Source organism: Melitaea cinxia, chromosome 26 (genome assembly GCF_905220565.1).
Source record: "Melitaea cinxia chromosome 26, ilMelCinx1.1, whole genome shotgun sequence".
In the NCBI taxonomy this organism is placed as follows: Eukaryota; Metazoa; Arthropoda; class Insecta; order Lepidoptera; family Nymphalidae; genus Melitaea; species Melitaea cinxia.
Genome location: NC_059419.1, coordinates 10,512,043 through 10,528,020, shown reverse-complemented (window position 1 = coordinate 10,528,020; position 15,978 = coordinate 10,512,043). Strand labels below are relative to the sequence as shown.

At 37.4% G+C, this 15,978-nt stretch overlaps 1 protein-coding gene across 1 annotated transcript in view; it reads left to right on the top strand.

The window, feature by feature from the left end:
• The window catches only part of LOC123666569 (muscle calcium channel subunit alpha-1-like), a 58,567-nt gene extending 43,003 nt beyond the window's left edge, over nucleotides 1-15,564 (top strand). The window contains exons 33-46 of the mRNA XM_045600676.1: nucleotides 288-385; nucleotides 475-563; nucleotides 2,082-2,222; nucleotides 2,742-2,907; nucleotides 3,462-3,470; nucleotides 4,335-4,503; nucleotides 5,100-5,199; nucleotides 5,278-5,353; nucleotides 5,421-5,504; nucleotides 5,615-5,652; nucleotides 11,346-11,446; nucleotides 11,673-11,779; nucleotides 12,601-12,667; nucleotides 12,847-15,564. Of these exons, the coding sequence (XP_045456632.1) occupies nucleotides 288-385; nucleotides 475-563; nucleotides 2,082-2,222; nucleotides 2,742-2,907; nucleotides 3,462-3,470; nucleotides 4,335-4,503; nucleotides 5,100-5,199; nucleotides 5,278-5,353; nucleotides 5,421-5,504; nucleotides 5,615-5,652; nucleotides 11,346-11,446; nucleotides 11,673-11,779; nucleotides 12,601-12,667; nucleotides 12,847-13,029 (1,428 nt within the window). The 3' untranslated portion in view covers nucleotides 13,030-15,564. The remainder of the gene's footprint in view (nucleotides 1-287; nucleotides 386-474; nucleotides 564-2,081; nucleotides 2,223-2,741; nucleotides 2,908-3,461; nucleotides 3,471-4,334; nucleotides 4,504-5,099; nucleotides 5,200-5,277; nucleotides 5,354-5,420; nucleotides 5,505-5,614; nucleotides 5,653-11,345; nucleotides 11,447-11,672; nucleotides 11,780-12,600; nucleotides 12,668-12,846) is intronic.
• Nucleotides 15,565-15,978: the final 414 nt, after the last annotated feature.

The following is a 15,978-nucleotide window of genomic DNA, read 5'->3' as shown; positions in this document are numbered from 1 at the left end:
TAGAATTCCTAATGTGTGGGTAACACAAAAATAAAATCGTACATAATAGTTATATACTGCTACACCAAGTCCTTGACAGGCCCAAACGAGGTACGCATCAACGGTATATTTCATGGATATACTTTTAAATTCCACCAAATTTAATAAAACATAATACATACATAATAATGTAAGCGTGACGTAAAATACCAATAGCGCCATCTATTAAGAAACCTCAGAACTACATTTAAGTTTGAGTTTATACCTTGTTCAAATGTACATAATAATGTACTTCCTCTACTTTCCAGATTATTAATTTGTTTGTCGCTGTAATTATGGATAATTTCGACTACTTAACCAGAGACTGGTCGATATTGGGACCACACCACTTAGATGAATTTATAAGGTAATTTGATTTCTACAAAATGTGTGATTGTTTTTTATTTATTTTTTTATTTAATTAGTATTTTTTTAATGATATATTGTTTTTAATAGATTATGGAGTGAGTACGACCCTGACGCTAAGGGACGGATAAAACATTTAGACGTAGTGACATTGTTAAGAAAAATAAGTCCTCCTCTCGGTAAGTACTAACTTTTATATAATGAGACCAAAAATAATAAATTTTATTTGTAATTACAAAGATCTTATAAATGAAACTACTAATTATCCATGAAACAATTGTTCTTGTACCTTGTGCTCCTGACAATTAATGTATTTGAATGACATAAAATGATTGAGGTTAAATATCATTAATTTCTCAAAAGAATACAATTCACTTATATGAGAAAATACACACACTAAAATTAAACAATATTGTATATGTTGGGTACATCGCAATACAATATATACCTAAACAAAACATAGTCGAGATAAGAAACAAACAATATGTAGGGTAGGATTAAAATGTCTATACGCTTCAGCCTGTAATATCCCACTACTGGGCATAGGCCTCTTTCCCCATGTAGGAGAAGGTTCAGAGCTTAATCCACCACGCTGCTCCAATGCGGGTTGGCGGATATATTCCCTACTATGAGCAACGATCGGACCACTAGGACTTCACAATCACCCAGACCACGGCAAACACCTGTATGGCCAATACAAATGTTTGTCATGTGCGGGGATCGAACCCTATAAAATATCTATACACAAGTTGAATGTCGTTCGATGGACACCAGAATGAAACTGACGAAAATTCACTGAGTTTCTGCTTATATGACATCAGAAATCAAATTTTCCAGTATCAGAATACTGTAGAAGGATCACCATTAAGTTTCGGAAATCCAAAGAATTTCACATATAATATAATATCTTAGATAATTTTGAATTACTATAGAATATTCTAGGACTAATCAATACATATAATAAGAATGTAACGGGTCGCTGTCTGTACATTTAAGATATATGAGAAAAAATATTATTGGGACCTTTAACAACGCAAACAGAACCCAAAGCAATGATGGTCAGAATTTTTGTCTGTTCGTCTGTTTGTCTGTGCGTTTGTGCACGCTAATCTCAGAAACGGATTATCCAATTTAGATGGTGGTGGATGATGTAGTTTTACTAATTCATTGTGGCAAGCTTAACTTAACATTTAGTGTTTGTTTCATGACGATCACTTTATAAATAAAAAATGTATGCCAATTTAAAGAATCAGGTTGAACATTCAGTCATTATTCCACGCAGACGAAGTCCACAATACATATTGATTTTCAGCCTGTACAATTAAGTCAACGAATTGCTTACAATATATAAGAAATATATTCCTTTGAGTTTGTATATTTGTATAATAGCACCTTTTTTATATCAGTAGTAATATGTATTGTTTTTATAAAGATATTTTGACACTCCATAATAGTCACATATGAAAGAAATATTTAATTTTAATTTTATGTATAGGAATTGGTAAATAGCTTTAAATGTCGTTTCTTTGTTTTTTCAGGTAGGTTAAGGGTTTTTATAATTAATTTTGTATTATAATGTATAAAGAAAAATTCTATAATAAAATCTTTGTTTTTTCAGAGCAACACATTGTATAATTTTCCAATTCCAATTTTTAAGTAATCAACTAATGTCTTTTATACATATATATGTTCCCCAGGGTTCGGGAAGCTGTGTCCCCACCGCGTGGCTTGCAAGCGCCTGGTGTCCATGAACATGCCGCTCAACTCCGACGGAACGGTTCTCTTCAACGCCACCCTCTTCGCGGTCGTACGCACTTCGCTCAAGATAAAAACGGATGGTTAAACTTTTATCTTACTGATAATAAACGTGAAAGTATATGAGGATATATGTATGTTTGTTATTCTTTCACGCAAAAACTACTGGATTGATTTTAATGAAACTTGGTAGGTAGATACACTTTTATCCCGACATTCTCACTGGATCGGTGAAACCACGTGGCGCAGCTTACTTAATATTCAATTACATTTTCAATCCATCATTTTTTTTCTTTCTATAAAACTAAATTCTTTACGTTATGGAAACTTAACCAACATTAATCAAGGCTTAGCAGGATTTTTAAATTATGTGTCATATAGTGTCATTCTAAAGTTACAAATCTTTTGGAATCTATTAGAGATTACACTTGAATACTATATTACAAAATTGTGCTGAATTGATCATGTCAGCAGTGTCGTTTTTTAAGTCGTTATATAATTATTTTACGTTTTTCAGCAATTTAAGCTTCTATTTTTATTGTGCAAGTGACATTATTATAACAATAATATTCTTAAACAATCCGTCACATTTCTCTTAACAGGTAACATAGACGACTGTAACACCGAGCTCCGAGCTGTTATCAAGAAGATTTGGAAGAGAACCTCCCCCAAACTTCTTGACCAAGTCGTACCGCCACCCGGCGACCCCAATGAGATCACCGTTGGAAAGTTCTATGCTACCTTCCTTATCCAGGACTACTTTAGGAGGTATGGAATTTTGATTTTCTACCTCACTAACTTAAATATAACAGACATTTAGTTAATACACAAAATCTTCCAAAAAATTATGAAAATTATCTAATTAAAAACTTTTGTTAAAAATGTAAAGAATTTGATGTACCAAACTTGAATTATATGATGTAAAATAGTACGTCCATAACTTTACAATAACTTTCTATGCAAATAAAAAAAACTACCAAAAGCTGTTTATGAAATAAAGTTTAGTCAAATAAGTCCACCATTATCTGAAACAGAGGATAAAATTGTCATGAATAATGGAAAATTACGAGTTATTTTTCTATGAAATATTTGAAATATTTCTTTTGGTTTCTAAGTGATTGATGAAATACTACTTGCTTGGTAGAGCCAACTACATAATGAAAAAATGTAATGTTAGTCTACATTAAAGAAATAATTGAGAAATATATTTAAATCTGAATTCTCCTGTTATACGATTTATTTTATTGTTTATATATTTAATCACATATAATTTATTTATATTAAGTTCGGTTTCAAACTGACACGATTTTTTTGTTCCATAGGAATCACGCGTAAGTAACGCATCTAAGGCAAAGTATGTTATTTAGGAGAGAATGTGTTCCCTTAGCATTTTACACTTGGAAATATCAAATAGATGATTTTATAGTTTTATAAATACACGAAACATAGCAGGATCCAGTGAAGTTGTTTTCGATCCCGCATGGTCCTAAGAATATAATAATATGATATACATTAAACAGTTTGGCAAACTTTATCCAAATACCCACATCAATCTAATCATGATGCTGAATTAGCATGCTATTGACACATTACAAGCGAACGTACCATAATCGTTTTACCCAACCTCGAACACTTTTTAAATGTTGTGTTTTTGTGGTTTTTTTCCTCGACATAACTCAAAACATAAACCGAGGTCCCCCGTGACCATGGTTGCTGTAAAGCATCCGAAACGTCGGGCATGTAAAAAACCTAATAAACCGCGATTAAATCCGAAAAAGTTGTTTCGTTGTAATCATAAACAGGAAATTACAAAAAAATACTATTATTTTTACATTTCTAGCAACGTAGTTTTAGTCTTTGAAAAATTGGAACAGAAAAAAAGGCGTAGAATTAAGTAAGTTGAAATTCCTAAAGAAGTAACGATCCTGAAATCTAAACCTCTTTCTATATTGTTAATAAAAAAACTAGCCTAGATAATTAGAGAAAACAATTTAGCTGCACTAGTGTATAAATTATCAATAGTTAGATCTTTACTATTAATTAAGTCTGGACTTTATGGCAGTACAAACGGTAACTAAAATTAGGCTAATAGCTAGAGTTAGTTTTCATCTTACCAAAGCCTCAGCTAGCATTACGCATTATATCACAAGTATGGACATGTTGGACATCATTTTAATTCAAATCCTTTAATAAAGGTTCAAAAAGCGTAAGGAGCAAGAGTTGAGACAGAATGATGAACAGAACCATCAGATGACGCTTCAGGCTGGTCTGAGGACGTTGCATGAAGCTGGGCCCGAGTTGAAACGAGCGATATCGGGAACTCTCGACGAAATGGTCGCTGATAACGATATACCTATGCATAGGGTAAGTTTATTTTTACATGAGTGGAAAACATACGTACGGTCTATATGATGGTAAATGGATACCGTGGCTTATAGATGCCTGTAACACCAGGAGCATTACAAGCGTACTTCTGACCATATCTTAAACCCAACCCAAGAGCTCTGGTCACCTTAATAATTTCAGTAGTAGTGTTATTTAGCGGTGATCTTGTTTTTGAAAAGTTGAAGTATCCTGTCAGCCTACTCCAGATTTTAAGCAAGATACCTTTTCCTGTTCTCTTCCACAATAAATGTCAGGAGTAGGTATTTGTAAGAAATACCAAGAACTTATTTATTCATTTATCAATTCTTATGTTGCTAGCTAGAGTTTGGTTGTTGGACATACTAATATCAGGTAGTACAGGAACGAATGGAAAAATCTTTTAGCGGGTACGATATATTACATAACCCATTTATTGAAGAAGGTTATATTGCAAAAGAAGTAGGTATAGTTAGCATTATACACATACAATGTCGCTTCTGCTTTAGTACAGGCATAACCGAGGATGGAAGCTGATTATATTCAAAATTATATTAAAAAGTTTGGCATAACTCCTTGCATCAATATATATTTTACAGAGAAATCATTCGCTATTTGGTGGAGTTTGGTCGAGTATACGCAGACACGGTCCCAACAGGCATTTTAATAGACACAGGAAACAAGGCGAAGGACCTCCGGGTATGACATTGAAACATAACATTACTATTGGTTACGTATTGTGTAGGAAATTTTTACAAAAAACATACTTTGTTTTAGCACAAGGTGTTGGTAACCATTTGAGTTCGATGATGCAACGCGAATACGGAATGGGACCACCGTTGGCGCCGAATTTGTGAGTAAATGTATAATTAAGGTTTAAAGTGTTTAAATAAATATCAAATAATGCATATTTGTTGTAGAGCAAACGGACAACCAAAAGAACAGATACCGTTAAGACCTTTGATATTCAACGGAGAATCGGAGAAGATTTACCAGGTCCTCGAGTGAGTATAAATATTAGAATCCATTCTCGAAGCGACTATAAGTCTAATAATTCATTAGTAAAAGTCGACGTATTTAATGTTCAATAAACATATCGCTTATCACATTGCAGAGCGACAACAAACGATCTAAAGAACGCTATTTACAAAGGTAGTTAAACGTGTGATCGAGTGATTTCATTCCGACAACCTCGAACCCCCACTAACAGCTCGCGCGTGTCACTAACACTAACGTCTCTTCCCCACGCTGCTCGGACGCGTAGCAATCAAAAGTCGAACTACCCCGAGATGCTCGGGCAGATAGGGCTCGCCTTCGGCTGCGTCAACTACCTGTCGACGCCGGAGACTGGGACGAAGACGTCGCCGTCGCGGCAGAAGATCCACCCGGAGACGGGGGACAAGCTGGCGGTGCCGAAGGCGTCGCCGGAGGAGCGGACGCCGTCGCCGGGGGACACGATCGCGCCGAAGATCTCGCTGCTGCTGGCGCGCGAGTGCACGCCGGCGGAGTCGCGGCCGATGACGCTGTACGGCTACAACGCGGCGGCGCGGCTGCCGTTCGCGTTCTCGCACGCGCGCCGCAGCCTGCGCGCCGCGCCGCCCAACGCAACGCCCGCCGCGCCAGGTCGGCCGCGCATGGTGCGCAGCGCGTCCTCGAGCGCGCGCGTGCCGCCGTCGCACGCAGGTCCGCACGCTCGCACAGCCTCCCGGCGGTCACGGTTTACGATTGCAACCGCGCGTCACAGCCTTCTTCCCGGGCCCTCAATCTATTGAGTGTCAAATGGGTCATTAATATATATACCTGTATATTTTAATCTACCCGTCTAATTTTGTTATAAGGTCGAGGATAAACGCGGCTCACGATTGCACCTGCGGTTCATAGCCTTCTTCCCGGGCTCTCAATCTATTGACTGTCAAATGGGTCATTAATCTTCTATAATATAAAAATGAGTCGCTGAATGTGTTGCTAAGCGCAAAACTCGAGAACGGTTGGACCGATTTCGCTAATTCTTTTTTTAAAATATTCCTTGAAGTACGAGGATGGTTCTTACGGAGAGAAAAATTCTAAAAAAAAAAATTTTAAATTTCCTGAAAAAGTCTAAAAACAACACTTTTCTATACTCCCATACAAAAGATTTGTGATAATACTTAAAAGTCACTGTTAGGCGATATGAAGTTCGCCGGGTCAGCTAGTATTAAATATATTATAATAATAAATTGGTTGATAACTTTGTCATAGAAATGTTTTATTCTGTAAAAATTGTCAGATTATTTTGATCTTTGCAGGGTCGATAGAGGGTTGATTATTGAAAGCTTCTGTGTCATTATCTCGATTATGGCATTTGTGTGGATTGGTTCCCTTTTGCATAAGTAGGTCCATTTATCCCTGTGTATTTTAATCTACCCGTCTACTTTTGTAATAAGGTCGAGGATAAAATGTTTTCATATTCTTTATACATACTTATACATAAATTTACCTGTTGTTTGATATTGTTACATGTTAGGGTTCGAAGCATTCGGAGAGAAAAACCTGCTAACTCTTTTCAAGACTTTATTCACTAGCACTAGGTCCCCTTCGTGACTGGAGAAGATATTCGCGTAGCGCTGTAAAAACTTCTTAGCTTTCATGCTCTGCGAATGAGTAAGATTACTCTTGCAGTCACCGAGTAGCTCAGTCACTAATTCGTAGTTGTTGCTCTTTGCCAAGTCTGCGCCTGTCATCGAACTACACTTTTTCATCCAGACAACTTCTTCGCAATTTCCAATGACCTTTATTCAAGCAGATCTCGCGATCATCAAGATTCAAAACCTTGACCACAGCGTTACTGCTTCCACTAACAAGGGTTCTCGCCGTCACCAGTTTTTGCGCCGATGTCTTAGTAGGTGTGTCTTCGATCAACACGCGTCTATTTGACTTTTTCTTTCCAGTTGTCGGTAGTTTCACCAACACCCGAACTTCCGCTCTTCCAGGTATAATGACTTTCTTTACACATGCGACTTTCCCGCAAGCAGCACCAAGAATGAAGATTTCTTCTTCACCACACTTGAAAACTCCGTCAGTGACATTAATTCTGCAGTTGTGTTTCTTCATGAAATCCAAACCCAAGATGCAATCATCCATAATCTCAGCCACGATAACGTTATGAGAGTATGAGGACCTCCCTACATACATCGTAACTGACATTTCTCCCAGGACGAGTATTGGCTGACCGGAGGCCGTAAGAAGCCGACAGTTAATTCTCCTCTTATGTCCCCTTGCGGCTTTTACCAGCTTTGGGTTCACTATTGTTCTAGAGGCTCCTGTGTCTAGAGTCATTTTGCAATCCGTCCCGTTAATAGTCCCCTGAATCGCAGACTATTCCCACTGCATGCCTGGGAGATAACAGTTATTGGGGCTTCCTCCGCGTCAGCCAGTACTCGCCCCTTAGTCCTGGCTTTTATTTTCCCTGCTCCCGGGCAGGGGACGAAGCCCCTTGTTTCTTCAGCTCCTCTATTTGTTCCTCGATCCTTTTCATCCTTGCTATCTGGGTCTCCTTCTGCGGGCAGTTGAGCTGAAGATGGCCCCTTTCGCCGCACTTGTAGCACATGACTCCATAGCTTTTCTTCGTAGGAGCCTTGACCTCCTTGACTGCCTCAGAGACCTCGCGGATCTTATGGGTCTGCCGTATGTCATGGCGAACAGCCTCGATCTCCAAAGCATGCGCCAATGCTTCCTTTAACGATGTATGATGATGAAGCCTCACTGCAGCTCTGACCTCCAGGTCTTTGATTCCGTCGACAAATGCTTGAAGAATATTCGTTTCTACCATCTCGGTGTCTGCTCCTGGGTGTGCCTTCCTGACGAGTTTCTCAATTTCCAACGCCCATTGTTGTAGTCCTTCTCCTGAGCGCTGCACTCTGTCACGCAGTTGGGCACGGAACACGTGCTCCAGGTGTCGCTCCCCGTATCGGGATTCAAGTGCCTCCATCAAGTCTTGGAACCCGTTTCCTGTATGTGGCAGTGCTTCCAGAACCGACAAAGCTTGCCCTCTGAGCGCAACAGTGAGAGCGGTCAGGCATTGCTCTTCCGTCCATCCGTTGGCAGTAGCAACAGTCTGGAATTGTTGACGATAAGCGTTCCACGGAGTAGTGCCGTCGTACGGAGGCACTTTCACTCTCAGTCCTTGCGCCACTCCGGTACTTCCACTAGACATCGCGACTCCCGTGGTTTCAAGGCGCACTACTTTCTTCTGTAGTTCAGTGAGGCCGGTTTTCACATTTTCAACATCCAATCCTAACCCGGTAACTCGTTCTTCCACTACGTCGACATCTTTTCGAAGCTTAGTCACCGCGTCGCTAACGTCTTTTATAGCCCAAAGCGTTTTTTCTTGGAGCTCTTTTTGTTGCTCTTGTAATTCTTGCAAAGCACCACGAATTTCAGCTTTTTGTTGCTCTTGTGATTCTTGCAATTTGAAACTCGTTTGCTCTTGTAATTCTTGCAGTTTGAAACTTGTTTGCTCTTGTGATTCCTGCAAAACACTACAAATTTCAGCCTTTTGTTGCTCTTGTGATTCTTGCAAAGCACCACGAATTTCAGCCTTTTGCAGCTCCATTAATTTAATTAAACTTTCTAATTGATGAGCCACTCGAGAGTCTGTAGAAGCTACGGTGTCGCTGGTGGGCGCGGTAAGGTGAGCGGATCCAGTGGGCGGGGCTTTAGACAAAGTGGGCGGGGCCTGAGCCTGGGTAGGCGGGGCCTGAGCCTGAGTGGGCGGGGCCTGCGTACGAGTGGGCGGGTTTGAGTTCGAGTAGGCGGGGCCTGGGGCGGGGCCAGTGGGCGGGGCATGATAGTCGGGGTCAGTGAGCGGGGCTTGGCCTACGGTGGGCGGAGCTTGGTCTCCAGTAGGTGTGGCCTCCGCAGCTCGTTGTGCCCTTGTCCTGACGCCCTTGAAGTCTTCTCTCGGAGTCAATGGCATCTCCAAATCCCACTTCTGACACCAGTTGTTACGTGTTAGGGTTCAAAGGATTTGGAGAGAAAGACCTGCTGACTCTTTTCAAGACTTTATTCACAAGCTCTAGGTCCAACACAAAGCACTAGGTTCAAACACTAAGCACTAAAACAATGTCCTATGTCGTAGCCAATGTCGTAGGTTTCGCTGGTACCACTCTTGATCACTAGTTTTCACTTTGAAGTCGCCTCGATGATCGCTCAAACTGAACTGAACTCGCTCGCCTACCTGCGGCTATTTATATCGGCCAACACGAGGCCCAGATCATTCTGGAAAGTTCGCGCATGTACCCGGTTTTCGAGACTATACTTCTGTATAGTTCCACAGTAGCTCCTCTAACGCCATCTAGTATTGAGTAGAGAGTTTCATACGGTCTCTGTCTTTGTGTGGTTTCAATGGTTGCCGCTAGATGGCGCTAGTTTCTTTGTGTGTTCGTAACAATATGATCGAGTGTTCTATTTATGATTCCTGGAAATGATAACTTCAAATATCAAATATTAAAAAACGTCAATTAAAATTTTCGTTCACGTCCGCGCACTGACGATATAAACTTCGATTGCAATCGTAAACGCAACGCGATAGAAATTATCAATGACGTATTGTTTCTATTGCGTTTGATCACCTAGGGGGCGCTTGATGTTCCTACATACTGGCTTGGAGAGCAAAGCAATTCTGACAATATTGAACATTTTTTAACTGAACTATTCAACTGCAGTCACCAATTGACTAGACAACGCGTTCTTCTTTTAAAAAAAAAGCAAGCTCTTTGGCAATCTCCGACCCAGTCTATGTAAACGAACATTCAAAGCTTCTTCAATAGATCGAGTTTTGACCCGTGTATCACAAAGGCAGCTTACTCGATACGAGTCAAGCACTAAGTATACTTTGAAGCTTCAGCCGAGTTGGAAGCGAAGTCGCGGAACGGTATAGACACATTTAATTGCGATAGGAAATTTTCACCATCTTACCGCAAATATCACGGCATATCCCATTTCAAACTACACACCCAAAATAAGCACGATCTGAGTTCAAAAATCAACAAAAACACGGCTTCGAATCGAAAAAAAATGAAACGCAATAAGTTTTTTATAAAAAAAAAATAAGATAGAAACTTTTTATACAATATTTTATCAGCATGTAACTAATACATCATTTGAACGGCTGATAGTACTGCATTTAGTAAATAACACTAGAAGCTTTTAGATGACATTAACTTAACAGATAATTTAATGCATTCATTCAAATTGCACGAACCTAGTTTAACAAATCATAAAATTTCACGAGAGCTAAATGATTAGAAGTTTTTAATAGTAAAAGTAGAGAGCGCAAACGCTTCGAGAACTACAAAATTCATCAAATTAGCTTATTAGGCTTAAAATTTAGCAATTATGAATATTATCTACACGCATCACTGTAAATATTTTATCTTGATTAGTTTTAGAAAATAGTAAGTTTTATCAAACTATGTTGGAATTTCCATTTATTAAATTTATATAGTACGAAGATTATATCATTGGACCAAAAAGCATGAAAATTAACTGTCAACTCGCAGACTCTATTTTTCTTTTTTTTTCTGGTAATAATTTTTTCGCATTAAGGAAGATATTACAGTAGCATCTTTTTAGTATAGAAATATATAATACATACCTATATATAAATATATAAATACTTGGTACAATTAGAAAATTTTAAGTATCGACAAATTTGCCATTTAGTGTTCTGTTAAATGTTAAAGATTTGATTTAATAGCGCATTAAAATAGACATTTGTAGGATTTCGTATTTATATCGAAACTAATAAATCATTAATCGAAATTCAATCAATATTCAAACAATAAGTATTGGTGATCGTAACACAGGAGGAGATAGTTCCGGGCGCGGCGTGGTCTCTCTCCCCGGGAGCCCGCGGAACAGCTCATCAGTGCCCGTTGTTGGCTCCGCTGAGAGCCTGGTCACCAGGGTAAGAAAGATACTGATGATTTTGCTTGGATATCAATATGGCGGCTTCGAGAACATTTCCGACACTTACCTAGAATGATGGCAATCCTCGATAAAAATTACGTTTGCCGTGTAATGATTTTGAATAATTTATGGGTAGAAGAACATTTGCTTTGACCTTAAAAGATTGAAGGAAAGCTTGGTGAGAATTTTAAGCTTTCGTTAATCACAAGTAACTTCTCCAATAGGTACTGGCAGAACAAGGCTTAGGAGACTACTGCGATCCAGAATTCGTGAGGAATACTTCTAGGGAGATGCAGGAGGCGCTTGACATGACGCAAGAACAAATGGATAGGTAAAACGTTACAATGCGGTATGAGTAAAGTTAATAAAGTAAATAAGTGTAAGTAAGGTTCCTACACTGCGTCTTGGCAAACGTAGTGTGGGACGTCTTCCGGCCGACGATATACGTATGATTGTTGGTGGTGGCTGGATGAGGATTGCAGAAAACCGGGATGTCTGTCCAGCAGTGGACTGCAATAGGCTGAACTGTAACTGTATGAGTAAAGTTACCCTTATCTCAAGTATCTTTTTAAATTCAAAGGTGTCAAACAGTCGTACGATTCTTACCATCGTAAGCGGATACCGTAGCTTATGGACGTCTGCAGTACTAGAAGCATTGCAAACGTCTTACCAATCTTATCCTCCAACACTCCCCTCGAGTTCTGATTACCTTACTTACCATAGGAATGCATCACTTCTTGAGGCCAGCATTATTTTACCTTCTGTATCATCATCATTACAGCCTATACAGTCCACTGCTGGACATCGGCCTCCACAAGTTAACGCCAAAAATAACGTGAACTCATGTGTTTTGCCATAGCGTGGTGACACGCTGGGCAGGCGGGTTGGTGACCGCAGTACTGGCTTTGTCGCACCGAAGACGCTGCTGCCCGTCTTCGGCCTGTGTATTTCAAAGCCAGCAGTTGGATGGTTATCCCGCCACCGGTCGGCTTTTAAAGTTCCAAGGTGGTTGTGGAACTGTGTTACCTTCTGTAATGTGGAGGTTAATCCCCGGTAGGACAGCTGCAAATTTTAAACACGGTTTATTGCCATATTTTACCTCATTAAAATTTACTGTACTGTGTACTAATATCATTGTCACGTTATCAACAGAGCGGCGCACCAATTGATGATACAAGAGAGGAATATAAAACAAGTTCAGAACCAACAACCCCAAGTGGTAAGCGTTTCATAATAACGATAAGGTTAATTTCACCATAAGACAACTTTCAAGAATGAAAGAATTTCTAATTGGCAGAATCAATATTACAAATTAATGCAAAAAAATATGGTGAAATCAACTTTTCACATATAGTAGAAAAGATTCACAGTTTGAAAAGAGGATATAATGATGTATAGGGTAACATTTGGGGTGTTGTAGGGCGAGATCCTAGCCCGCCAATATCATCCCTTCCACCAGCCAGCCATGCCGCCCCCCACCAAGCGGTTATAGCACCGACACAAAATGGCGCCCAAGATGGCGTCGACAAATGTCACCCGCAGCATAGAAGGAAACGGAAACGCAAGCCGGTGCTCGTTTAGACAATTGAAAAAATATCCTGAGTTATTAATTTTACACTTTGAAAATAATATGTGCTCAATCGTTTCTCAGATACCCTCGTATCTTAGATCTTAGCCTTTTGGCAATATATAACGACTCGAACGGATGGATCAAATCTAGGTAGTACGGTAAATACTGAATTTCTAGAACTGTGACTGACGCAGTTAAAAGTGAGAATCGTAGTTCTATAGACATTTTATAGTAAATTATAGATAGTAACGGCCAGGTATCAGATAGTGTAAGACCACTAGGTATTGCTGTTTATACCGGGATTAATATTAAAGAAATATTCAGTTGAAACTGGAATGCTTTCTAAATTCTTATGTGGCTCATTATAAATATACATAGCGAAAAAAAAAAATTTTTTTACTAAAAGAAACGCGATATTAAATTTTGTAGCAAAATACGTTATTTTAATGTAAGGATTCTTTTGAAACAGATGACCAATGAAATATGGGCGTTACATGTATTTATAACTAAAACGCTAAAAAAGCTAGTTCGAGCTTTAGGATCATTTCAAAATACGCAAAATTGTTTAAAAAAAAATAACGAAAAATCAAGTATCATCCAGTAATACACTACATAAATTGCACGAAATTAATTTTGCCCAAACAATGTATGTCCAAAATTGTTCTTCCATTATTTTGGCTGTATCGACCAGACTGATTAAGCATCTAGTTTACGATCCTCATTTTAAATACTAGTAATCTTTTTCTATAAAATATTAGCAACATTTTTGGATATACCCCCTTATCTTATAAAATCAGATTGACAATACAGCACTTAAAGACTTGACGAACTTTGTAAATTAGTAATTCGATTTTCATTGAATATTAAAACTATTAAACAATCGTAGAATCACAGAAGTTACTTTTAACTATTACTGTAAGTTTTATACCGAATCCGATTTTAGTGCGTAGACAATCAATTTGAAACAGTAATGTATATTCGAATACGAAGGAATTGAATGCAACCGCGAAATTTTTAACGGATGTCACCAAGAAACGTTTTTCATAAAAGACAGTAGAGAAATAAATAATCCATTATGATAAGAGATAGCATTTATGACAAAATGTTTTCTAATGAGATTACGATACGATAAAATTATAAGAGCCTGATCGCTTTTTACTTCAATTCGCTGGTCACTGATGATACTATCTGATGTATAACAGTATCCGATAGATAAAAATTAAGGGATATTTATGTCAGTCACGATTGCAATCCACTTTTAGAAACGTCTATGAGTGAACTGTGATGACCAAAACTTACAATTTATTACTTGAGGTGAAGAAAGACCTAAGCTCTTTTTCCTTTTCCTGATAAATACCTTTTAATAACTTACGAGGAAGATAAGCCTTATCAGCTAGCAATGAAATAGGCCTTAAGCAAAGGAAATAAAAGTCATGGTAGTTCTTCACATCTGGTACACAAAATTCGTAAAAAAAATTACCATGCATATTTTCATAAGCTCAGTAAAGAATAGTCGAGAAAATTCGTTACTATGATAATTTAACTAGTATAAGAATTTTCCTGGTAAGTGCCCTTTACTCTCAACGTATTTTGTAGAATAGTTATCTGTGAACCTTTACCCATTGAACCATAAACCACATTCCTCTAGGATTAAGATTAAAAAAAAAACAACTTTTGTAAAACTGAATTAACTTACAGTTTTTTTTTTTTTTTATTTGACTTGTGAACTTTGGTAAAGTTGTTAAAAAAAATTGGTATCCCTTAACCTTATTGAGATTAGCTACTTTTGTACTTAATTGTGCAAGGAATAATTTACTCAATATTATTTTTAATTGTCTCGTCTTTCATGTTTTTCGTATTATTTGAATAGATATTAAAATTAATTGATATTTAAATTAAATATCATTTGAATTGATATAAAATTACATGTATAAAGATAGGAAAAGTTTGAATAAAAATATGTACACTCAAAATATATTTATTAATTTCTACAAACGATATAAGTGTAAAAACGAATCCATTATTTACCGTTTAGTGCCAATTATCCTACTTTTTCTTGTTTAATACAAAAACTTTTAACCTTTTTAGAAGCACAAAATTAAAAAAAAAAACTTTGTAATACAGTTCCATTTATGAAAACCTAGTAATTATTGTGTCTTCTCTATGTATATTATTTACTCTATTGTCCTCGTTAAAAGCATGAAATTTTAAACGTGTGTTTATTATCTGTTTTTGCTCAGATTTTATTATTAAAATATTTGACAGTAACCATATAAGAACTTAAATCTTCATTGAAATGTTTAGAATGTAAATAATGTACAAATTATGAAATCTGTATTCAAATTTTTCTCTTTTTAAGTAAATTTTTATATTCTAGCTCTGTGGCTGGTAAGATTTTGATTGTACATAATTATGTAAATAAAAAAAAAATTGTAATTATATATTTATTCCGTCAGTAATTGAAATTGAACACTATTAATTATCTATATCGATTGTTTAAAAAACATTGTAAAATTGTTTTCATATAAATAAAATTAAAAAAAGGATAACTGTATTTTAATTAATTCCCGCTTCCATTCTTATTTCGATTTTTAAATCGGTCTTAAACCGTTTGATAAAATCTTACTCCTGACCCAAACCCTTCTTTTTCATTGTATAGGTCCTACTCTCGTTCAGAAGTTTTAAATCACTATAAAAATTTTAGATACCTCATATAGTCAAACCGTAACTATCACAATACTGTGGCAGCACCCGCAGATATCATACGTGATAATATAAATTCATATGAAGAGGATGGAAGGAACTCGCTCGCTTCAGCCTGTAACTTTCCTCTGCTTCTGCTTATTTCTATATTGTCGTCCGATAAGCCAATACATAATTTTGTTGTTTTCTTTCTTTAAATATTATAACTAATGGTAAATCTATCAAAATTAAACTAAATGTTTTGTATTAAGCGGATT